At 41.9% G+C, this 25,037-nt stretch overlaps 1 protein-coding gene across 1 annotated transcript in view; it reads left to right on the top strand.

Moving 5' to 3' along the window:
• FNDC7 (fibronectin type III domain containing 7) overlaps positions 1 to 25,037 on the top strand; it is a 32,111-nt gene that overhangs the window by 3,537 nt on the left and 3,537 nt on the right. The window contains exons 3-11 of the mRNA XM_055584899.1: positions 1,336 to 1,590; positions 2,576 to 2,836; positions 6,806 to 7,063; positions 7,675 to 7,929; positions 9,416 to 9,673; positions 11,177 to 11,431; positions 15,182 to 15,436; positions 18,135 to 18,395; positions 21,384 to 21,413. Of these exons, the coding sequence (XP_055440874.1) occupies positions 1,336 to 1,590; positions 2,576 to 2,836; positions 6,806 to 7,063; positions 7,675 to 7,929; positions 9,416 to 9,673; positions 11,177 to 11,431; positions 15,182 to 15,436; positions 18,135 to 18,395; positions 21,384 to 21,413 (2,088 nt within the window). The remainder of the gene's footprint in view (positions 1 to 1,335; positions 1,591 to 2,575; positions 2,837 to 6,805; positions 7,064 to 7,674; positions 7,930 to 9,415; positions 9,674 to 11,176; positions 11,432 to 15,181; positions 15,437 to 18,134; positions 18,396 to 21,383; positions 21,414 to 25,037) is intronic.

Below are 25,037 nucleotides of genomic sequence, written 5' to 3'. Positions count from 1 at the left end.
AAGGTTGTCTGTGTCATGCACAAGGCGATTTGGCAGGTGGGGGTCTGCTGGAGGGAGTTGATACTGGCAAATCACACATTCACACTGTATTTACTCCTTCTCCTCTTTGTCCTTCTCCTCTTTGCCCTAGAGTTTTGTTTTGCCCTTTAGTTTTGAATTTGGCATACAGTGATCTTACCCAGCAAATGCAGTTGTTGTTGTTGTTTAGTTGCTAAGTTGTGTTGGATTCTTTTGCGACCCCAAGGAAGGTAGCCCCCCAGCCTCCTCTGTCCGTAGGATTTCCCAGGCATGAATACTGAAGTGAGTTGCCATTTTCTTCTCCAGGGGATTTTCCTGGATCAGGGATCGAACCTGCATCTCCTGCACTGGCAAGCAGATTCTTTACCAGGGAAGCCCACAATTGCAGTTCATTAAACATAAACCCAGCAATTTTGGTGTGACCTTTTCTTCCACTTGGACCTCCTACACCTAAAGCATTTTTGTGTCCATGGAGTTTTGCAGAGTAGTCAATCTGATTGCCATGTTGTATCTCCTACCCCATTCCCAAAGTATAGGAATGCCTAGTGTAAACTCATAGCATAAGCATTCATCGCCTCCTGGCAAACCATGGCCAGGTCCAGGTGAGGAGGGACCACAGCAACTCATTCTTATTCTGAGGCAGATATTTTGATAGAGAAGGAGAGAATAACGTTTAATTGTAAATATTTTATATAGAAGAATCTGAAAATTGTTACATTCTGATAATACTAAAACAGTACAATGGAGCAATTATGAAACAACCCGATTCTCCCTCCTTTTGCATTAGGTGAAATACCACTTGGGAAGTGTGCAAAATGTATAAATGGAAATCAAAGCTATGGCAGGGATGGGGGATGGAGGTGGACCATCACTGAAGGCAGTGGAGCACAGTTGTGGGGCAGGGAGGCAAGATTAGGGACAAAGCAGGCTGGGGATTCACAAGTTGGAGTAGAATCCTCCAGAGTGAAGTCCCTCCTTTACTCTCTCCCTCCCACTCAGAGTTCTTTCTCAAAATTATTCCCCATTCTTACTTAACTGTTTTAAAAGTACAAAAAGAAGCAACTGGGAAAAACTTCTTTGAAATCCCATTCCTGAATGGGAACTTTGAGCTTTCTGACTCTCTTCTGAAAAGTAGTAGCTTTACCCTCTTTTTTTTTTTCCCCCCATCTTTCTTTTTTTTTTCTTGATCAGGAAAATAAGGGCAAAGTTTATGTCTGAAGGATGGCATGAGAATGACTTAGTTTGAAGAGTAAAATGATGAAAGAAGTAATCCTTATAGGTACTCTAACTAATGTACATCTTCAAATTTTCTTTTAGCTCCCGAAATACCCACTATTGATCAGGCTTATTCAAAAATCAGCAACAGTATCACTGTGGAATGGGCTACAGTGCCAGGGGCCACCAGTTACCTCCTCACGGCCAAAGACGGGAACACTGTCATTGAGACCATGGTGGCCAATTCCCCGGGCACTGTGACTGGCCTGAAAGCTGCAACCTTGTACCAGATCACCGTCAGATCCATCAGTCCTGCGGGGAGAAGCCAAGCATCACCTCCAAAACAGGCAAAGACAGGTAGCTGGATGCTCATCCTCTACTGAGCAATTGCTTGTGACCTGAAATCAATCGTACTGAGGCTGCAAATGCATGATGTAATTCTTTGTCTTGTGAGTGCTGATGATTCAGGGCCCAGAAGTGAAAGCCACCAAGTGACACTTTTTTTTTTAATTCAAATAACTGTGGAGGCGGTGGTATTTAAATTCCAGATGCTTTGGAAAATAAAACCCATTTTTGGGCATTGTTAAAAGCATCCCTGCTTAAAATCTCTGAAAAAGGGATTTCTGTTTTTAACCTCGGTTATCTTTGAAGACCATGGGGTATGATAAACATGTAGATGTGATTTTGCTGTCCTTCGACTTATTTTAAATAAAACCAGTTCAAGTTTGTCATCAGCATGACTTACATTGGTTTGATGAAGTTATACCTTGGCATACTTCTGAAAGGTTGTGTGCACATTAAAACAGTATAAATTGTCATTTCTTTTATTAATTTATTTTATGATTAAGAGGTTTTATCTAATTTGTTACCAACTTCCAGTTGAAGGTATGCCTAATATTAGAATTTCTGTTCTCATTCCTCTGCTGTATGTGGGTGCTAAGTCGCTTCAGTCGTGTCTGACTCTTTGTGACCCTGTGGACTGTAGCCTGCCAGGATCCTCTGTCCATGGGATTTTCCACACAAGAATACTGGAGTGGGTTGCCATATCCTCCTCCAGGAGATCTTTCCAACCCAGGGATTGAACCTCCGTCTCTTATGTCTCCTGCGTTGGCAGGCAGGTTCTCTACCACTAGCACCACCTGCCACTCTGAGTCATCTGCTGAGTCATCTGGAATTAATACACATTTAAATAACAATTATAACAACTCTGACATGAATCCTATTGCAAAGCAAATAATTTTTTCATAATATGGATAATCAAGCTCAAATTTTCTGTTCCTAAATTTGAATTATCCTTGATCGCACTTTCGTAATGCAAATGGACATGTTTTTGTCTTTGCAGTACTGGCGGCACCTATTCTACAAGTAAGCTCTCCAAGTTCAGACTCTATTCTTGTGCACTGGGAAGCTGTATATATGGCCATTGGATTCTCTGTGTCCATTATGCAAGCTAATGGCTTGGGTAGAATATGGAAAGAGAATACCACCAACACCTCCTTGACATTCACCAGTTTAGACTCCGGGACTCTCTACACCATAAAGGCCTATGCATGGAATGCCAATGGAACCCCTGGGGATGACTCCACCTGCAATCAGAGAACAAGTAAGGACTTCTCAGCTCAGCTCCAGACATTCTCCTTTTTGATTAATGAGAAGGGCTGTGCACTGCAGCCACTGAGAGCAGCGATAAGTGATAAGTACAGAGCAGCTGGCAGCAGATATTTAAACTTTTTATGAGCTTATTTATAGTGCGTTGGCAGTTCCCCCCAAGTAGTTTCAATGCTCTCTGCATGTGTAAAGAAATGCTGCTCAGAGTACACAGAGCGTGGTAACCCCATGTCTGCCTCACCCCCACCGCCCCGTAGCTGATTCAGCATACATGTTCAATATCACACAGCAGGAAACAATTCTTGTTAGGTTGTCCAGTTACCTCTCGTCCCTTCCTAGGTTTAGACCAAGAGTATAGACAAAAAGAATTGGGCCAAACAAGGATTTATTCAGCAGACATTTAATGAGTGTGTCCAAATTTTGAGGTGGTATTACCCTAGAAATATAGCAGCAAGCAAAATAAACTTCCTGTTATGATGAGAATTTTAAATTTCCTGATGTGGTGAGAATTGATATTTCAGACATATTTCCCATCACCACAGGCCTGAGGCCAACACGGGGCTTCCCACTACCTCTCCTCCAGCTGTAGGCCAAGAAGCTGGAGCACGGTGTGTGTTCTTACCATCACTATCCCAGGGAGACCCAACCAGGGCCTCCGACTGCATGATAACTGGAAGCCCAAACTGAGCTGCGGCTATGAGCCTAAAGAATAAGAGGGAGAGAGAGGGAAGGGGGGAGATTTTTCCTTCTCTTGAGGCAGAGTGAGCCATCCTCTGACAATAAAGCCTGTTGTTGAGTCTCCAAGTCATGTCTGACTCTTTTGCAACCTCATAGACTGTAGCCCATCCAATCTCCTCTGTCCATTGGACTTCCCAGGCAAGAACACTACTGTCCATGGGACTTCCCAGGCAAGAATACTAGAGTGAGTTGCTGTTTCCTCCTCTAGGGGATCTTCCCAACCCAGGGATTGAACCCTCATTTCCTGCATTGACAGATGGATTCTTTTATCACTGAGCCACTAGGGAAGTCCACAATGAAGCCTAATAGATGCCAGACTCACCAATCAGATTAACTCTTTCATCTCTTGAGGATGTCCAAGGAAAAGGCGGAAAGAAAACAGAAATGTTCTCTCCAACAGTGCCTAAGTTTGGGGGGCAGTGAAAGTTGCCTTGTCTATAAGCCAAGGCTGAAATGTAGGGAGAAGGGTTTGCCTTTTATAATACTTCTCTAGGGAGGAATTATAACAAGGTGACCCTAAGGTGATTCATGATGGGCCTGGTGAGTTAGGATATCTATGATAAACCTGTCTCCCTGGGCCTCTTCCAAGGCATTCACTCATTCTTTCCTTCCACAGACATTTATTGAGGGCCTGCTATATGCTGGGCATCGTTAGCTGATAAACATACAAAATCAAATAAGGCATGATTTCTACACCCGAAGAATTGATTGTGTCCCAGGAAGGGCCAATGTGTAAATCAATGGTTACATTTCTGGGTAACAGGTTCTTTGATGGAAAGATGCACAGGCACAGGGGGGCTTCCCTGGTTGGCTCAGATGGTAAAGAATCTGCCTGAAATGCAGAAGACCTGGGTTCGACCCCTGGGTTGAGAAGATTCCCTTGAGAAGGGAATGACAACCCACTCTTCAGTTTTCTTGCCTGGGAAATTCCATGGATAGAGGTGATTGGTGGGCTGTAGTCCATGGGGTCGCAGAGAGTCGGACATGACTGAGTGACTAACACTAACTAACAGGCACGGGGTGGCACAGGGGAGCATCTACATCAGGCTGGGGAACAGGGAGAGCCATCTCCTAAAGGTGACTGGTCTCTCAAAGCCTTCCTCTTCACTTGTTTCCCTATGTTTTAAAAAGTTTTAGAGACTTTAGACTTAGACTCTGTGTTAGTTTGCTAGGGCTGCCACAACAAAATACCACAAACTAGGTGATACAGAAGTTAATTATCTCATGGCTCTGGAGTGCATAGGAGTCTGAAATCAAGGAATTGGTAGGATTGGTTCCTTCTGAGGACTGTGAGGAAATGGTATGTTCAGGCCATTCTCCTTGGCTTGTAGATGGTTGTCTTTGTGTTCACATGGCATTCTCCCTGTATGTGTATGTCTGTGTCCAGATTTTATCTTTAAAAAAAAATTATTTATTTATTTTTGGTTGCTCTGGGTCTTTGTTGCTTCATGCAGGCTTTTTTTTTCAGTTGTGGCAAGTGGGGGCTATTGTTTTTTACAGAGTGTGGGCTCTTTCTCATTGCAATGGCTTCTCTTATTGTGGAGCACGGGCTCTAGAGCACACGGGTTTCAGTAGTTGTGGCGCTCAGGCTTAGTTGCCCCACAGCATGTGGAGTCTCCCCAGTCCAGAGATCAAACCTGTTTCCCCTCACATTGGCAGGTGGACTCTCAACCACTGGACCACCAAGGACATCCCAAAATTTCTCTTATAAGGTTATCAGTCATATTGGGTAGGATCAACCTAATGATCTCAACTGATTACATTTGCTAGGAACTTATTTCCAAATGAGATCACATTCTGGAGTACTAGGGATGAAGACTTAGACACATGTCTTTTTGGTGCTTCCCATGCCCCACATGGGAAAATCAGATTGTCCAGAAATACCGCAGATGACCACTACCAGCCTTGGGCCCAGCATTATCCCAGAGTAGATCTGCCTCTGCAGATGAGTTGACTGTATAGCAGAAGAAGGGGCCTGTCAAGATGGTCTACAGGAGAAACATGGCTCGTATCTGCCTTGCAGAGGATGAGCTGAGTCCCAGTTTCCTCACACAGAGCCTTTCCTGTTTAATCCCACACCCCCGACCCCACCATATGTGTCTGAAGGGTGCTAGTCTCTGCACATAAGCTGTTCTCTAAGGTTTGTGGATGAGATGGTTGGATGGCATTACTGACTCAATGGACATGAGCCTGAGTAAACTCCAGGAGTTGGTGATGGACAGGGAGGCCTGGCGTGCTGCAGTCCATGGGGTTGCAAAGAGTTGGGCATGACTGAGCAACTGAACTGAACTGAAGGTCTGTGAGGTGGGCCTTATTATAGCACAGATTCCAGAGAACTGAGGCCAACTTTTCTCCTTCCCAGCCCAGGAGAACACTCCTCAAGCTTTTTTTTTTAAGAGGACGACCCTGAGGAAAGGAAGGCCTACTTTTAAGAACGTAGAGGAAATTGTTTTGGAGACAATAAAAACTGACTTCCTGTGTGGCCATCACACTTGACACTTTCCTTCCTTCCCTTTGGTTTAGAATGAAAGGAAGTCTGCTTTTCTTTTAACAGCAGATACCTAAAGGCTCTTACATGTCTTAGCATGTATCAAAAGTAAAGAAGAAATGCTGCTGAAGCTAATCTAACTTTATCAATCTATAATAGAATGCTTTATCTACATTTTAATGACATACCCACTTGGCTCTCCTAGCCTGTCGTATTTATAATTTCATTTAATTACTTCAATCACTTATCAGATTGTGTGTTTACTCATTCACATATTCAAAATATGTTGATTGAGACTTCCCTGGTGGTCCAGTGGCTAAGACTCCATGTTCCCAATGCAGGGGGGCCAGGTTTGATCCCCAGTCAGGGAACTAGATCCCACACACCACAGCTAAGACCTGGCATAGCCAAATAAATTAATTGCAAAAAACTCAGAATATGTTTATTCAGCACTTATATGTGCTAAATTGATATTAGATCAATTTTACACATTAAAAAAATAAATAACAGAAAGATTAAATAACCTGGCAAAGTCATAGCTAGTTACAAGTTTGCATAGTCAATGGTGGATGTATTACCAGTTCTCAGGTACCCTGAATCCCAGTTTCATGCTTTGTACACTTGCAATTATCCTGTTACTGGAGTACTTCATCCTCCAAGCTCCACAATATTGCTAGCCAAATCTTACTTGGGTTCTCGAGTCTACTGCAAAATATCAATTGTTTCTCAAAAATGTAGGTCCAGGTACTCCTGCAAACATTCAAGTCTCTTTTGATAGTGGTGCTCTGAAGGCATCTGTTTCGTGGGCACCGACAGAAGGAGCTTTCAACTATACCGTGATGGCTTTGAGTGACTCTTCTAGGCTGAGCTGCAGTACAACTTTCAGTTCCTGCATCATCTACTCTCTCCAGTGTGGAACCAAGTACCTGATTTCAGTTTCAGCAAGTAATGATGCCGGATCTAGCAGATCGACTTCAGCAGTGACTTTGAAAACCGGTAAGTAAACAGGAGCGAGATCACTGGGGGACTGGCAAGCCCAAGTGGCTGACCTTAGGGAAACAAATAATTACATGACAATGTTCCAGAATGCTCTAGAACAAATGAAAGCGAAAGCCTACTCTAAATGAAAGCATAGAGTTGAACATTCTGATGAGTCTGAATAATGTTGATAGTGAAACGAGATCTTGTGCATTGGAAAAAGCACTTTGAAAATTAAGAGGCCTGTTTCCTCTTCCAGATCTTTCACTAATCAGTCTATTTTCTTTTGCATTTGTAAAGTTGTAAATATTCTAAGATCCAGTTTGATCACAACTCTAGCTGTGCGGCCCCTTATTTACATCATGTTTCACAGACCTAGGCCTGGTAGGAGCTATTCTTTAAGATAAACAGGGAATGTCTATAGTTTGGAATATGTGTTTAGATATCTGCCCTCTTTCATTCTTATCAAAGAGATAAAGACATACATATGTGGGAGTCTACACTTCAATTTAGAAATATTTGTGTGTTTTGAGAATGTGAACTAACATTTAGTGAACAGCTACTATGCAAAGCCACAAAGAAAATCTCTTGTAGTACTCTCAGACTCCTTTTTATTTATCATTTCCTAGTTGCTTGTGCACCTGGAAGAGTGGCGATCCAAGAAGATCCTCCTGGCCACCTGTCCGTAGCTTGGTCCAATGTAGATCTGGGTGATTACTATGTGGCCTTCGTGAAGAGTGATGATGGCTTGGAAGTACATTGCAACACTTCCCTCACCCAGTGCAATTTCTTATCTGAGTGTGGCTTCACTTATTTTATTAGTGTTTTTGCCTATAATAAGGCAGGGCAGAGTCCTTTGGGTGATGTGTTTAACTATACCACAGGTGAGTTGCGCTTGATGCTTGTAAAGGGAGTTCTGAGTTCACTAAATTCAGTAGCAGAATGGACCACTCATTGCACTCCTTGACTTCGACTATTTGGGAGTCATTCTAAGTCCAAGAATGGAAAGTGAATCTCTTCTTTCACGTTCTTTCCTGGGGAATTTGGACTAAGTGGACTCAACCTTAACAAGAATCCAAGGTTTAGGAGTAAGAAGAAAGGAAAGATTGTTGCTGTTCAAGCTTGCTCTGAAAAATTGAACCCTCCATCCAGATCTACTCATTGTTCATCCCTGTTCTGGATGCTGAAGGGGAGGCAAACCTTAGGTCTCAGAGTTCACTCTTTCTCTAAGCCCAGAGGACAGAGGTGCAATGGCAAAGATGCCTCATGGTGTAGAAAGTTCTGGAGTAGGACACCTGGGCTTAAGTCCTAACTTGACCACTAACTCATTTGTAAAGTGGAAATAATGATGTCTACCTTGTTAAGTCCCTTAGTATCCACGACTGCAAAATGGGACAAATAATCAGGAGTACATGAATGTGAAAGGGTCTTTATACATAAGAAAAGTCCAGTGCAAATATTTTTATTAGCAGCTTTATTGCTGTTACTATTGTTCTCCTGCACTAGACTTGGGCCTTCTACAGGGTGGGGGTTATAGCTCATTCATCTTTTCATCCTGAATGTTTATCATAGTGTGACTGGCATATGGGAGATGCTCGATTTTTAAAGAATGAATAAAGTGAGAGACTTAAAATTAACTATATGTACAAATAAGAATACAGTAATACAACTATATAAATAACAATTATAGCTGGATTACATACATTTTTATCCGGATGAGGGAATCAAATAATTGGTGCCTTTGGAATTTGGAATCAGAGGCCATCAATAAGGTCTCAAGGGCCTTCCAGAGAGAATGGTTTTGAACTGGATCTTTAAGGATGAATGGAAAGTCGGTGGAGCAAGAGCATTCCAGAGAAACCCCATATGAGTTAGACATTTGTCACAATTTGTCCATGAGGTAATGTAGGGCTCTTCTAAAATGTACTAATGCAAGGCTTCCTCCTCTCCTCCACCCCTTAGTTTTATCTAGTTTAGAGTCTGGAAAGACTGATAGGATCTAGAAGTTAGACTAAATATGATTTTGTCAGGCAGGAGAAGGGTCCCACATTCCAGTAGAGGGGACACAGTCTCTGAAACACGGGAAAAAACATGCACGTTGGGTGGAGAATTAAGGAGTCAGGTGAGGCAGGGGGTGTGGGGAGCAGCTGGATGTGTCGACAGGGTAGAGCTTATTATAACCTTGAATGTCATGCAGAGAGAAGCTATCCTGTATGTAGTGGGTGTCAGGCCAGGATCACTGTTGGGCAGACCTGTAGGAGATTCTTACAGTGACTGCAGAGACTCCTGGGCACGGAGACGCCGGGACTCAATGCCCCTCTGACAGCATGGCTCCTGTACTGACGTCCTTCTCTCTACTCCTGCTTGCAGCTCCCTGTTGTCCTAGTGACATTAACCCTGTGCTGGTGTCCAGTGACAGAGTCGAGATTGTTTGGTCTCCCGTCCGAGGTGCCGAACTTTATGAAACAAAGGCTGTGGATGGGTTTAATGTGGTTGAGTGTAATGACACGGCTCCAGCTTGCACGCTTTCTGCTCTAGAGTGTGACACCAAGTACAACATCACGGTGTATTCCTTCAGCGAAGTCCGGGGCAGCAATACGTCATGTACTTCCCAATTCATAACCACAGGTATGATACAACAAGGATTTTGTTCACCGACGTCTGGATGGCTCACCTCTATGTCCCTCAGGAAAGGCATTCAGCAAGTACGGTAAAAAAGGTTAACTGCCACTAATGACTCTTGGTAGGGATCCTGAGAGCCCCTCTTACTAAGGAGAGGCAGAAGAGAAGGTGGAAGAGGGAAAGAGGACAGCAAGAAACAGGAAACCCTGGGGAGAGTGGAAAGATTGGCTGGTGATTACCTCAGCCATTCACATCCTCCTAGCTTTGGGGCCGGAGAAGGCAATGGCAACCCACTCTAGTACTCTTGCCTGGAAAATCCCATGGGCAGAGGAGCCTGGTGGGCTGCCGTCTATGGGACTGCACAGAGTCGGACACGACTGAAGCAACTTAGCAGCAGCAGCAGCAGCTTTGGGGCACCTGCCTATAGTCACACCATGAAGGTGCAAATGTTTGTCTTAATTACTTTTGCTTTTGGAGTTCAAATGGCTCCTTAACATTTTCCAATTAACCCAATGAAAGGTTGTTGTTGAATCACGCGAATACACCGGGATTTTTGGCCCCCGGAGGAGAAGAATTTAATCTGGGGCCAGAGACGAGGCTTTATCGCTCAGAGCTTTTGTGTAATAAAGTTTTATTAAAGTATAAAGGAGATAGAGAAAGCTTCTGACATAGGCATCAGAAGGGGGCAGAAAGAGTACCCCCTTGCTAGTCTTCAGTTGGATGTTATATAGTCACTAGCAGTCTGTTAATGAAAGAAAGGAATGTCTTATAATTTAGAATAGCACCAGGCCCCTCACCCATAAGATGTATTTTGGGATAATCTTGGCACCAAATGGTTTATCTTGGGCCATAAAATAATTAACTTGAATCTTAAAGAAGGGCAGACCACCATACAAATAGTTTTATTTACATAGATTAGGGGAACAATATCCGAGTATAACATACTGGTTTGTCAAGTAGGTTCTGGGCCAAGAGGCTGAACCGACTTGGAGACAGAGTTTGGGGTAAAGGAGTAGTACATTAGCATGGCTTAAGACAAACATTTTCATAAGAAAAAGGCATTGGTTATCTCTAGGCTCAAGAATAGCTAACTTCAGGCGAAACCAGGTGTCATTATGGCAACACAGTATTTTAAGAGAAACCTCTCTTTAAATTTGTATAGAGAAGGAAAAAAATATTGCTAGTTTGTTTCTTCCTGCCGCTTAAGAGAGATAAAAATGTCTGACACTTGTAGGCTATTTCTTTCATTTGGAGACCCCTCTCTCCTTGGGGACCCCTAGATTTTCTATCAACCTGTCTAGGAAATGACTCTCTCACCAACACTATGGGAATCTAATACCATCTGTCAATGTCAGCAAGGTTTCCACACAAAGGCCCTAGGAATTTGGCCTGAGCACAAGGTATGGTTGAAAGTAATCATCTCATTTAGGGGAGAAAACAAGTTTTAGACCAAATGCCACGTGTGATATTTCTTGACTCTGTTTCAGTTCATAATCTAAAATCTCTTAGCTCCTTGCAGTCCTGAAATCAAAAACATTTCAAAGGATGACTTTTCCATGATTAATGTGCGCTGGCAATCCACTAATGATGAGGCCACTTACACGGTGACTGCCCAGGGAGAGAAAGGGCTGCACCGGTGCAGCAGCACCGGAGAGTCCTGCATCCTGCGGGGCTTGCCCTGTGGCTCAGTGTTCTCTGTCACTGCTGTGGCTGAAACACCCGCAGGACGGAGCCTGCCCAGCTACAGTGTACCTCTAGAGACAGGTATGTAACTACATACAATGGAATGCAATGGAATATTAGTCAGCCAGAAAAAGGAATGAAATTGGGTCATTTGTAGAGGCATGGATGGACCTAGAGTGTTCATACAGAGCGAAGTCAGAAAGAAAAAAGTAAATATTATATAATATCATTTACATGAGGAATCTAGAAAAATGGTATAATGATCTTATTTGCAAAGCCCAAACAGAGACACAGACGTAGAGAAAAAATGTATAGATACCAAGGGGGAAAGGGGAAATGAGTGAGAGGAATTGGGAGATTGGGACTGACATATATACTACTTATACTAAGTATAAAATAGACAACTAATGAGAACCTCCTGTGTAGGTCAGGGAACTCTACTTAATGCACTGTGGGAACCTGAATGGGAAGGAAGTCCAAAATGGAGGGGATATATGTACATGTATGGCTGATCCACTTTGCAGTAGAGTAGAAACTAACATAACATTGTAAAACAACTATACTCCAATAAAAAATAATTTAAAAAAAGAAAGAAATGGTATGTAGCAACTGCAACTTGAACCTTAGTTCCAGTGGGGTCGTTAGGAATTGTTTTAGGATATGAACTTTATCACTTGATTTACCCTAAGTGTGGTAGAAATACATTAATCTCAGAGAAGCCTTTCAAAGAGCCCCAGTCTTAGAAAACTTTCAACACAGGTTCCATATAAATGTCATCTGAAGGCTCTAATATATTCATACACCAACATCAAAGAGGAATCCACTGACTCTGCAAAAACATTTCTTTGACTTCATATTCCCCCATGACACAATCTACCAAAGTATCTAACAAGTGACCAAATGAGCTGGCTTATTATTTATTTCTTTGGTTCAGCCTTTCAAATCTTTCTCTTAAAAAGGTTTTCTGAGTTTCAGTTTCCTAATTGGTAGAAGAGGATAATGGCTTCAGTGGGTGGTTGTGAATATTACATTTTTTATGCTGCAAAGCACTTAGCATAGTGCCTGCTGCATGGTAGGAGCTGGATAAAAGAAAGCTGTTATTACTTGATAACATTTGAGTGAATGAAATATAGCAAATTACTTAAAGCCTTTGGGTCTTATTTTCTCTTATATATAACGATAGATGGCACTTTGGAGCAGATAAGTTGAAACATAAAAGGCCAATAGGGACAATGCCAAATATGCTGGAAGGTTCCAGATATCCTATATGCTGTATAATGGATCTTTGAAGAGTTGAGAATTGATTGTGGTACTCTTAGGTGGGTAAGAATATTTTAAGCTTTTATATAAACTATGTTATAAGGTTTTATATCAACTATGATATGTTTTATATCACAATGCAAAAAGGCAAAATGGTTGTCTGAGGAGGCCTTACAAATAGCTGAGAAAAGAGAAGTGAAAGGCAAAGGAGAAAAGGAAATATATACCCATTTGAATGCAGAGTTCCAAAGAATAGCAAGGAGAGAGAAGAAAGACTTCCTTAGTGATCAATGCAAGGAAACAGAGGAAAACAATAGAATGGGAAGGACTAGAAATTTCTTCAAGAAAATTAGAGATACCAAGGGAACATTTCATGCAAAGATGGGCACAATAAAGGACAGAAATGGTATGAACCTAACAGAAGCAGAAGATACTAAGAAGAGGTGGCAAGAATACACAGAAGAACTGTACAAAAAAGATCTTCAAGACCCAGATAACTGCAATCATGTGATCATTCACCTAGAGCCAGACTTCCTGCAATGTAAAGTCAATTGAGCCTTAGGAAGCATCACTATGAACAAAGCTAGTGGAAGTGATGGAATTACAGATGCTCATGATGATGCTGTGAAAGTGCTGCACTCAATATGCCAGCAAATTTGGAAATCTCAGCAGTGGCCACGGGACTGGAAAAGGTTAGTTTTCATTCCAATCCCAAAGAAAGGAAATGCCAAAGAATGTTCAAACTACCACACAATCGCACTCATCTCACATGCTAGCAAAATAATGCTTAAAATTCTCCAAGCCAGGCTTTAACAGTACGTGAACTGAGAACTTCCAGATGTTCAAGCTGGATTTAGAAAAGGCAGAGGAACCAGAGATCAAATTGCCAACATCTGTTGGATCATCAAAAAAGCAAAAGAGTTCCAGAAAAACATCTACTTCTGCTTTATTGACTATGCCAAAGCCTTTGAATATGTGAATCACAACAAACTGTGGAAAATTCTTCAAGAGATAGGAAATACCAGACTACCTGACCTGCCTCCTGAGAAATCTGTATGCAGGTCAAGAAGCAACAGTTAGAAATGGACATGGAACAATAGACTGGGTTCCAAATCGGAAAAGGAGTATGTCAAGGCTGTATATTGCCACTCTGCTTTTTTAGCTTATATGCAGAGTACATCACACGAAATGCCAGGCTGGATGAAGCACAATCTGGAATCAAGATTGCCGGGAGAAATATCAATTACCTCATATACGCAGATGACACCACCCTTATGGCAGAAAGCTAAGGACTAAAGAGCCTCTTGATGGAAGTGAAAGAGGAGAGTGAAAACGTTGGCTTAAAACTCAATATTCAGAAAACTAAGACCATGGCATCTGGTCCCATCACTTCATGGCAAATAGATGGGATGGAAACAGTGACAGACTTTATTTTGGGGGGGCTCCAAAATCACTGCAAATGGTGACTGTAGGCATGAAATTAAAAGACTCTTGTTTCTTGGAAGAAGAGCTATGACCAACCTAGACAGCATATTAAAAAGCAGAAACATTACTTTGCCAACAAAGGTCTGTCTAGTCAAAGCTATGGTTTTTCCAGTAGTCATGTATGGATGTGAGAGTTGGACTACAAAGAAAGCTAAGTGCAGAAGAATCGATGCTTTTGAACTGTGGTGTTGGAGAGACTCTTGAGAGTCCCTTGGACTGCCAGGAAATCAAACCAGTCAATCCTAAAGGAAATCAGTCCTGAATATTCATTGGAAGGACTGATGCTGAAGCTGAAACTGCAATACTTTGGCCACCTGATGCAAAGAACTGACTCATTGAAAAAGACCCTAATGCTGGGAAAGATTGAGGGCAGGAGGAGAAGGGGACAACAGAGGATGAAATGGTCAGATAGCATCACCAACTCTATGGACATGAGTTTGAGCAAGGTCCAGGAGTTGGTGATGGACAGGGAGGCCTGGTGTACTGAAGTCCTTGGGGTTGCAAAGAGTTGGATGCAACTGAGCGACTGAACTGATGGATCAACTGTGTACTATGAAATGCATGAGAAAGGCAAAACACATTTTATTGCAAATGTGATAATATGTATTAGGAGAAGAGGTAAATGCAACCATTGCATTGAAATTTGCAAGTGGAATCATTAAAGCTGAAGAACAACAAGGATTTCTTTCTTATACTGAAAAAAGTTGGGGAGAACCTCACATTAATTACCCACAGCCAGTTAGTGAACTTCGTTCTCGGGGAAAGCACTTGCTATATACAGTGATGTTAAATAATGTATCAGAGAGAATGAGATTTTGCTTAACAAAAGGACATTTTTAAAGTTTTTTAAAATTTTTTATTGCAGTATAGTTGATGTTCAATGTCATATAAGTCACAATACAGTGATTCACAATTTTTAAAAGTATGTTCCATTTATAGTTATTAAGGATATTTTGACTAAAAGTTAAAGGTTTGAGAAATCTAGGATACTGACTGAAAGACAGACAGAATACCATGCTTGGTTGTTTTTCACAAATAACCCTTAGTGGAAATAAATTCCCAATTTTTTCTTTTTCCCCATTTGAGCGCCGTGCTGCTCAGCCAGTCTGACGGTAACTCAGGTCACTCAGTCAGTAATCAACGTGAGCTGGACTGTTGGGACTGGGGCCCTAACCTATGTGACGGTTCTGCAGTCATACACGGGACAGTCAAAGTGTCACACCCATCAAAACCACTGCCTCCTGGGATGCATCACATGCGGCGTCAATTACACAGTGGCAGTAAAAGCAGTTAGTGCCACTGGGTTGACTGCGGACTGCGCCTACCAAAGTTACTCCTCTAGTAAGTGAAATCTAGACTCTAGTTCTAGAGCATCAACAAGGACCTTGACTATTATAGATCCAGACATAAGCCCTTCCATGTCATTTAAAAGCATGCTGCATCTCCTCCACCAAGCTTGCATGATAAATTCAGATTACTTTCTAAAATGTTTGCAATTTTCCTCTTGATTCAGAACCTCAAAGCTTCGGAGGCTTTTGTTGGTGCATGCTAAGTCACTTCAGTTGTGCCTGACCCTTTGCGACCCCCTGGACTATAGCCTGCCAGGTTTCTCTGTCCATGGGACTGTAGCCCTGTATCCCACCAGGCTCCTCTTTCCATGGGATTCTCCAGGCAAGAATCCTGGAGTGGGTTGCCATTTCCTCCAGGGATCTTCCCAACCCAGGGATCAAATCTGTGTCTCTTGTCTCCTGCATTGATGGGTGGGTTCTTTACCACTAGCACCACCTGGGAAACCCTTTTGGTAGTTGGTGAATGAACTCCCTGATAACAAGGTTCAAGTGGACTTTCTCTGAAAGAAGGCTTGGTTTTTATATGATCTAGCTACGTGCAGCACAGAGTAACTCAGTCTGGCCGAGTTTTCAGAAAGCATTTAGATCACATATTCTATTTGGCTTGAATTTTTTGTTTCTCAATATTATTGCGCTACTACCTCTCTCTTCTAAACCACTCCAGCTTCTCCTATGGTATCTTATTTTAACAGGCTTCAAGAGCAAGTATTGCATTTTGTTCTTCACAAAGACCAATTAGGGAATGTCAGGAGAAGTAAGGAGTGGTACAGGGTTAACAAATAAGATTTCACTGGTATGATTCTAGTCCACTACAGTGGCTGTTTAGAGCACTGTTTCAGGAAAAAAAAAACAAAACTCTCAAGATTAATGGGATGCCTCTCAGGCTTAATGGGAGCATGAGTACCGCAACCAGTTAGCTGCATTTGTTCTGAGGCATGAGGTGGGAGAGTTGAAATGTAATTTTCATAGGACTTCCCTGGATGTCCAGTGGTTAAGACTTTATGCTTCCACTACAAGGGGCTCAGGTTTGATCCTTGGTTGGGGAACTAAGATCCCATAAGTCTTTCAACAACAAAAAAAAGAAATAAATTAATTAAAAAATAAAATTTTGGCATCCCAAAGGTAGTAGAGTGAGTCTTCAACTTAGGAGTCTAAAGATATGGCTTCTTAAACTGTCCTGCCTTATCTTATTCCCTGATTCTATTTCCTCCTTGGTAAGAGAAATAGGAATGATTATGGTGTGAAAGCATTTAAAACCTGCTGCATGCTATGTGCTAAGTTGCTTTGTTTGCATTTATTAGTCACTCAGTCATGTCCATGGAGAAGGCAATGGCACCCCACTCCAGTATTCTTGCCTGGAAAATCCCAAGGACAGGGGAGCCTGGTGGGCTGCCGTCTATGGGGTCGCACAGAATCAGACACGACTGAAGCAACTCAGCAGCAGCAGTCATGACGGACTGTTTGCGACCCCAAGAACTGTAGCCTGCCAGGCTTCTCTGTCCATGGGATTCTCCAGGGAAGAATACTGGAGTGGTCACTTCAGTTGTATCCAATTCTTTGCAACCCCATGGACTGTAGCCTGCCAGGCTCCTCTGTCCATGGAATTCACCAGGCAAGAATACTGGAGGGGTAACCATTCCCTTTTCCAGGGGATTATCCCAACCCAGGGATTGAATCCAGATCTTCTGCATTGCAGGCAGATTGTTTACTATCTGAGCCACCAGGGAAGCCCAGAACACATATGTAATCTGCTTTATAATTTCTTTCATTAGAGTTGCTGCCTAAATTCTCACCTTGATATCTAGTTCTGGAAATACAGTCCACTGCTTACCCTCACACCTAAAAAACCTTTTTTTTTTTTAAAGAATGAATCAAAGGAACCTAATTATCTGTAATACTTATTATACAATAACATCTTTATTTTGTTTACTGAGGAATCCACCATTTGACACCTAATGTGTGGCCTGCTCAAGGTATTCAGTAAAGGAAAAAGGGAAAGTACCCAGTCAGCTAGCACAGATGAAGTGTGGACCAGCGACAAGGATCATGTTACTCAGCTCAGCAAAATTTAGGTCTTTTCAACTAAAGCTGAATGCAGTTAATTATATCTAAATTGAATCCCACTAAAATCATTATGGGCTTTCCCAGTGGCTCAGTGGTAAAGAATCTGCCTGCAATGCAAGAGAGTTGCAGGTGACACAGGTCAATCCCCAGGTTGGGAAGATCCCCTGGAGCAGGAAATGGCAACCCACTCCAGTATTCTTGCTTGGAAAATCCCATGGAGAGATGAGCCTGGTGCGCTACAGTCCATGGGGTTGCAAAGAGTCAAACATGACTTAGTGACTAAACAACAACAACAAAAATCATATTATGGGTACTATGGGTAGGATGTTATGAAGGATCTTGACAAGGATTCTGTGTATTTGACTCATACAGTTTGAGTCATATACCCTTCATATCTGCCAAGTACTTGGACTCACCATTGCTGTCTATTGAAAACTCATGCCCCACCTCACCCTCACACATGGATCTCTAATCATGTGGCCCAGTACAGAAGGAACTTGATACCCCCTCAAATCTTGCTCTAATCAGTTGTCATTTACAGCAGGACACTTACGCTGTTTCCCATAGTAGCAGAGGCTAGGTTTGTGGTGGTGGTGGAATAGTGATGTGTTTGTTTTATCCTTCAGGTGCCTGCTGCCCTTTAGGGGTGAAATTATACAGGCTGGGCCCTAATGGCATCCGGATCCACTGGCAGGCCTCCAGGGGCTCTGCCAATTACAGCACCGACCTCTATGGTTCCAAAGGCACTTTCACATGTGCCCCAAGCGCTGGCCTCAGCTTCTGTGATATTACCGAGATACCCTGCGGGGATGTGTATACCGTGATGGTGTCACCAGTTGCTGAGACAGGACTGAAGCTTACTTTCTGTCCAAAAAAAATATATTCAGGTAGAGAAAGTTATGACCCTTTATTTAAAACTAACCCTTGACTCAATCTGTGAATGAAGGCTAACAGCAATCACACTTGGCTATGTAGGAAGATCAAAAAGGGCATGACATTTCTACATCCTACAGGCAGATTCTGGCAACAGGGGACCCCAAGCTCCTTTGGAATTGTGATGCTTTGTTATAATTTGATTTGGAGGTACTCCTTTCATCCCTCTCCCTCTCTTCAGAAAAAGGACCAAATGCTTGCTTAAACAGTAAAATGGATTTAACCCAATTTTCTGCTTTGAGATTTGAAGATAGGTTTTATTCATGGTTAGAGGTAATGACAGACAACATGGAATATTTGAAATTAAGAGACTTGAACCTTTATTTGCACAGATTCAGACTTATGATTGAGGGAGAGTTGGAGGATCAGAGAAAAACAAATTTATAAATCATAAGCTAGGTTTGGAAATACGAGTGGGCAGACAGTCTGTGATCACAAAACATGACTGTCAGCAACTGCCATTTCAACAGAGCTGATGGAAAAAGACGAGCAATTCTGCTCTGTATTCCAGCACCTTCTGCTACCTTGCCCAGGGCATTGTCATATTTTTTTCATATATTTATAAAATAAAGAGATGATGAGGTCCTATAACTCTGCAGGGGAATGCGGAAAGAGTAATAAATGTTGGCTTAGAAAGCTTTACTAGTAACCAGAATCTAAAATTTCCAGTTATGTGTAGGTGACAAGAAGGTTCAAGACGGCTCCTGGTGATGGAACAAGGCCAGTTCCTCTTCGGGGGTGTTCTCACTATCCTTGGCTGTCATGCTCTGATTCCTTGCTTTTTCATTATCTTGTCCAGAGGACAAGCTGGCCCAAAGCATGGTCCTATGAGAAGGGACAGGAGTAGGTTGTTGGATTGAAGATGAGCTCTGAGGAAGCAGAGCCTACAGGTCAATAATGATACTTCATTGTATTTGCATAATGCCTCAAAATTTATCAAGTGTTTTCACATTCAATATTTCACTGAATGCTCAAATAACTCTATAAGGTAGGTTCAACAGATTTTATTTTCTCCAATTTATAAATGAGAAAACTGAGATTCAAAGGCTCCCAAATCTCTATCTATAACCCTTCTCTTCTTCTGATCTCTAAATCCATATTCAAACATGTTATCTCTACTTAGAGATACACCTCAGGCATTTCAATTCCTCAAGACCAAAAGGAACTTCTGATCCCATGCAGTTTCTGATCTCCCATCATCCTTGTTTCAGGTTTTCAGCCTGAAAACCCTGGCGTCAGCTTCCCCTCTCCCTCACCTTCCATATCTAAATAGTCTCCAAGCTCTGTTCTTTTCACTCCATGATGGTCTCTAAATCCAACTTCTTCTCTTCATTCCTACAGCTACTTCAGTACTTCAGGGTCTCACTACCTCTCCCCTATACTATTACACCAGTCCTATCCTCCTGCCCTCTTACCAGTCTTCATGCTATCACTAGAGTTATTATTCCAGGACACGGACCCAACTGTATTTCTTTCACGCTACAAAATTCTCAGAAGTTTTCCATTGCTCCATAGGATAAAATACAGTCCTCTGAGCATGGCATTTAACATCCCTTACAATCTGTCCCTCTTCTATCTTTCTACACCTGTACTAACAGAAGTTTAATGTAAGTCTGAAAATTTAAAATTTTCTAGTAGCCACATTAAAAACATAAAAAGAAATAGGCAAAATTAATTTGCATATATTTTCGTTAATCCAATATATCCACAATATTCTAATTTTCCACATGGAATCAATATAAAAAATTTGTATTTTGTCCATAGTAAGTCTTCAAAATCTTGTGTGTGTTTGTTTAACACAGCACGTATCAGTTTAGACCAGCCACATTTGGAGTGCTCATAGCTACATATGGTGAGTGGCTACTCTATTGGACAGTACAGTTCTCGGCTCATTCCCCAACATCCTACTGAGAAGACTCTATTCGCTAGTCCTATGGAGTCATTCACACCCCTCTGCCCTTACCACACACGCATACTATGCCACGTCGTGCTTCTGGGCTAACGCAGCACTCCTCGCTTTGCCTGGAATTCTGCCCCTCCCCCAACCAAGGGAACTCCACCAACCCAAACCCCCCCTCCTCTGTGAAGTCTTCTCCAGTTCTCATAGGCTGAGTTCATCTCTCTTTTTCCCTTATAACTCCACAGCACACATTATTGGCACCACACCATATTTCTGTGAGTTGAATGTCTGTAATTTCTGCTAAATGGCAATCTCTTAGACTCTCAGTACTTTGCATATAACTGTTGCCCTATATATTTTGTTAAAAAAAAAAAAAAAGAATGAATAAGAGTTTATGTGTTTCTCTATGATAATACAGCCAGTAAGTGAGTGAGTGAAGTCTTTTATTCTTCTCCTAATTCATACTCACAATTTAACTTTTAGAGAGACACTCTCTCTGATGGTTTGTTAGTTGGAACTCTGATATCCTTTGGTGGGGTGCCATCTCAAGCCTATAGTCTTTGCCCTTTAGTAAGGGTTGGGTGTACAGACTCAGGTTAGGGAATCGATCTTTGCTCTGGCTCCTTGATAAAAACCATGCATTTGGGGGAAGATTGTTGGTTTTGTTTTTTGTTTTTCTTTCCCCAATATCAGTGATGCCTTAATCTTATAATTAGGATGATATTGTAAATGATAACAATGATTAATATTTTTTGAGTGTAGTGTGCTAGCCACTATTCTAAGGGCTTTATGTGCATTAGCTTGACTGATACTTAAAACAACCCTATGAGGTTGGCATTCTTATTCTTGCCACCTAACAAAGTGAAGCACAGAAAAGTGAAATGACTTATCCAAGTTAACAGTGTTAGCAGGTGTCTCCTTCTCTTATTACACAAGTTTGTTCTTATTCATTCTTCACTCACTTCCTATTATTCTTTCTTAAATTGTATCTCAAATACATCAATGAATCTGTTTTAAACACTTGTGTTTTTATTTATTACAGTAACCTGCTCTGGAAGTACACTTGGAATGGGTAAGTCATTTTTCTCATTGATAAACTAGAAAGAAATTTTTTCTTGCTCTTTCAGTTCAGTTTGGTCGCTCAGTCATGTCTGACTCTTTGCAACCCCATGGACTGCAGCACGCTAGGCTTCCCTCTTCATCAACAACTCCCACAGCTTATTCAAACTCATGTCCATTGAGTCATTGATGCCATCCAACCATCTCATCCTCTGTCGTCCCCTTCTCCTCCAGCCTTCAATCATTCCCAGCATCAGGGTCTTTTCAAATGAGTCACTTCTTCACATCAGGTGGCCAAAGTACTGCAGTTTCAGCTTCAGCATCAGTCCTTCCAATGAATATTCAGGACTGATTTCCCTTAGGAATGACTGGTTGGATTCCCTTGCTGTCCAAGGGACTCTCAAGAGTCTTCTCCAACACCACAGTACAAAAGCATCAATTCTTTGGCGCTCAGCTTTCTTCATAGTCCAACTCTCACATCCATATATGACTACTGGAAAAACCATAGCTTTGACTAGATGAACCTTTGTCAGCAAAGTAATGTCTCTGCATTTTAATATGCGGTGTAGGTTGGCCATAGCTTTTTTTCCAAGGAGCAAGTGTCTTAATTTCATGGCTGCAGTCACCGTCTGCAGTGATTTGGAGCCCAAGAAAATAAAGTCTCAAACTGCTTCCATTGTTTCCCCATCTATTTGCCATGAAGTGATGGGACCAGATGCCATGATCTTAAGTTTTCTGAATGTTGAGTTTTAAGCCAACTTCTTCACTCTCCTTTTTGCCTTCCATCAAGGGGCTCTTTAGTTCTTCTTCACTTTCTGCCATAAGTGTGGTTATTGATATCTCTCCCAGCAATCCTGATTCAAGACTGTGCTTCATCCAGTCCAGCAGTTCACATGATGTACTCTGCATATAAGTTAAATAAGCAGGCTGACAATATACAGCCTTGATGTACTCCTTTCCTGATTTGGAACCAGTCTGCTGTTCCATGTCCATTTCTAACTGTTGCTTCTTGACCTGCATACAGATTTCTCAGGAGGCAGGTCAAGTGGTCTGGTATCCCCATCTCTTTCAGAATTTTCCACAGTTTGTTGTGATCCACACAGTCAAAGGCTTTGGCATAGTCAATAAAGCAGAAGTAGATGTTTTTCTGGAACTCTCTTGCTTTTTTGATGATCCAACAGATGTTGGTAATTTGATCTCTGGTTCCTCTGCCTTTTCTAAATCCAGCTTGAACACCTGGAAGTTCACCGTCCAAGTACTGTTGAAGCCTGGCTTGGAGAATTTTGAGCATTACTTTACTAGCGTGTGAGATGCGTGCAATTGTGTGGTAGTTTGAGCATTCTTTGGCATTTCCTTTCTTTGGGATTGGAATGAAAACTGACCTTTTTCAGTCCTGTGGCCACTGTTGAGTTTTCCAAATTTGCTGGCATATCGAGTGCAGCACTTTCACAGCATCATCTTTTAGGATTTGAAATAGGTCAATTGGAACTCCATCACCTCCATTAGCTTTGTTCATAGTGATGCTTCCTAAGGCCCACCTGACTTTGCATTACAGGATGTCTGGCTGTAGGTGAGTGATCACACCATCGTGATTATCTGGGTCATAAAGATCTTTTTTGTATAGTTCTATGTATTCTTGTCACCGCTTCTTAATATCTTCTGCTTCTGTTAGGTCCATACCATTTCTGTCCTTTATTGAGCCCATCTTTGCATGAAATGTTCCCTTGGTATCTCTAATTTTCTTGAAGAGATCGCTAATCTTTCCCATTCTATTGCTTTCCTCTATTTCCTTGCATTGATCACTGAGGAAGTCTTTCTTATCTCTCCCTGCTATTCTTTGGAACTCTGCATTTAAATGGGTATATCTTTCCTTTTCTCCTTTGCCTTTCACTTCTCTTCCTTTCTCAGCTATTTGTAAGGCCTCCTCAGACAACCATTTTGCCTTTTTGCATTTCTTTTTCTTGGAGATGTCTTGATCGCTGCCTCCTGTACAATGTCATGAACCTCTATCCATAGTTCTTCAGGCATTCTGTCTATCAGATCTAATCTCTTGAATCTATTTGCCACTTCCACTGTATATTCATAAGGGATTATTTAAGTAATTATTTAGGTCTAGTGGTTTTCCCTACTTTATTTAAGTCTAAATGGTCTAATGTTTTCCCCTACTTTCTTTAATTTAAGTCTGAATTTGTCAATCAGATGTTCATGATCTGAGCCACAGTCAGCTCCCAGTCTTGTTTTTACTGACTGTATAGTGCTTCTCCATCTTTGGTTGCAAAGAATATAATCAATCCAGATACTGACCATCTGGAGATGTCCATGTGTAGAGTCTTCTTTTGTGCTATTGGAAGAAGGTATTTGTTATGACCAGTGCATTCTCTTGGTAAAACTCGATTAGCCTTTGCCCTGCTTCATTCTGTACTCCAAGGCCAAACTTGCCTGTTACTCCAGGTATTTCTTGACTTCCTACTTTTGCATTCCAGTCCCCTATAATGAAAAGGACATCTGTTTTAGGCTTCAGTTCTAGAAGGCCTTATAGGACTTCATAAAACCATTCAGCTTCTTTGGCATTAGTGGTTGGGGCATAGACTTGGATTACTGTGGCATTGAATGGTTTGCCTCAGAAACGAAAAGAGATCCTTCTGTTGTTTTTGAGATTGCACCCAAATACTGCATTTCAGACTCTTTTGTTGACTATGATGGCTACTCCATTTCTTCTAAGGGATTCTTGCCCATAGTAGTAGATATAATGGTCTTCTGGATTAAATTCACCCATTTCAGTCCATTTTACTTCACTGATTCCTTAAATGTCGATGTTCACTCTACTCATCTCCTGTTTGATCACTTCCAATTTGCCTTGATTCATGGACCTAACATTCCAGGTTCCTATGCAATATTGCTCTTTATAGCATCAGACTTTACTTCCATCACCAGTCACATCCACAACTGGGTGCTGTTTTTGCTTTGGCTCCGCCTCTTCATTCTTCATTGTTGTTCTTTAGGGTGACTTAATGAAGTCAGAATCAAAGCTGACTCTTCAATTATAGAGGCAAATGCTTTCTTTCTGTGGTTTAAGGGGTCCCTGCTCTCCTCTTGCATAACTCTTTCTCCTCTCTTACATTGCCTCCCCTCAGATTCCACCAGTGGAGAGGAACTCCACTGGATTCTGAAATTATTTCAGTCTTCCAGGGTCCCACAGGAAAATAAAAATATGCTTCAGAGAAGCAACTGATTCATGCCTCACTTGAGAGAGTGGTTCCTAGCCCTGCTGTACATTGTGTCACCTAGAGAGCTTAAAAGTAATCGATTTGTTGTTGATTTTCAGTCAGTAAGTCGTGTCCGACTCTTTGCGACCCCATGGACTGTAGCCCACCAGGCTCTTCTGTCCATGGGATTTCCCAGGCAAGATTACTGGAGTGGGTAGTCATTCCCTTCTCCAGGATCTTCCTGGAGATCTTCTCGACCCAGGGATCAAACCCAGATCTCCTACATTGCTGGAAGATTCTTTACCATCTGAGCCATCAGGGAAAGGCTTCTTAGGTGATTGTAAGGTGTAGCCACGGCTGAGAACTGCTGCTTTAGAGCAGAGCTTCTCAAAGCTTATTGTGCATAGAAATCACCTGGGGCCTTATTAAAG

Source organism: Bubalus kerabau, chromosome 6 (genome assembly GCF_029407905.1).
Source record: "Bubalus kerabau isolate K-KA32 ecotype Philippines breed swamp buffalo chromosome 6, PCC_UOA_SB_1v2, whole genome shotgun sequence".
Taxonomy (NCBI): domain Eukaryota; kingdom Metazoa; phylum Chordata; class Mammalia; order Artiodactyla; family Bovidae; genus Bubalus; species Bubalus kerabau.
This window is presented reverse-complemented; position numbering and strand designations above follow the sequence as displayed.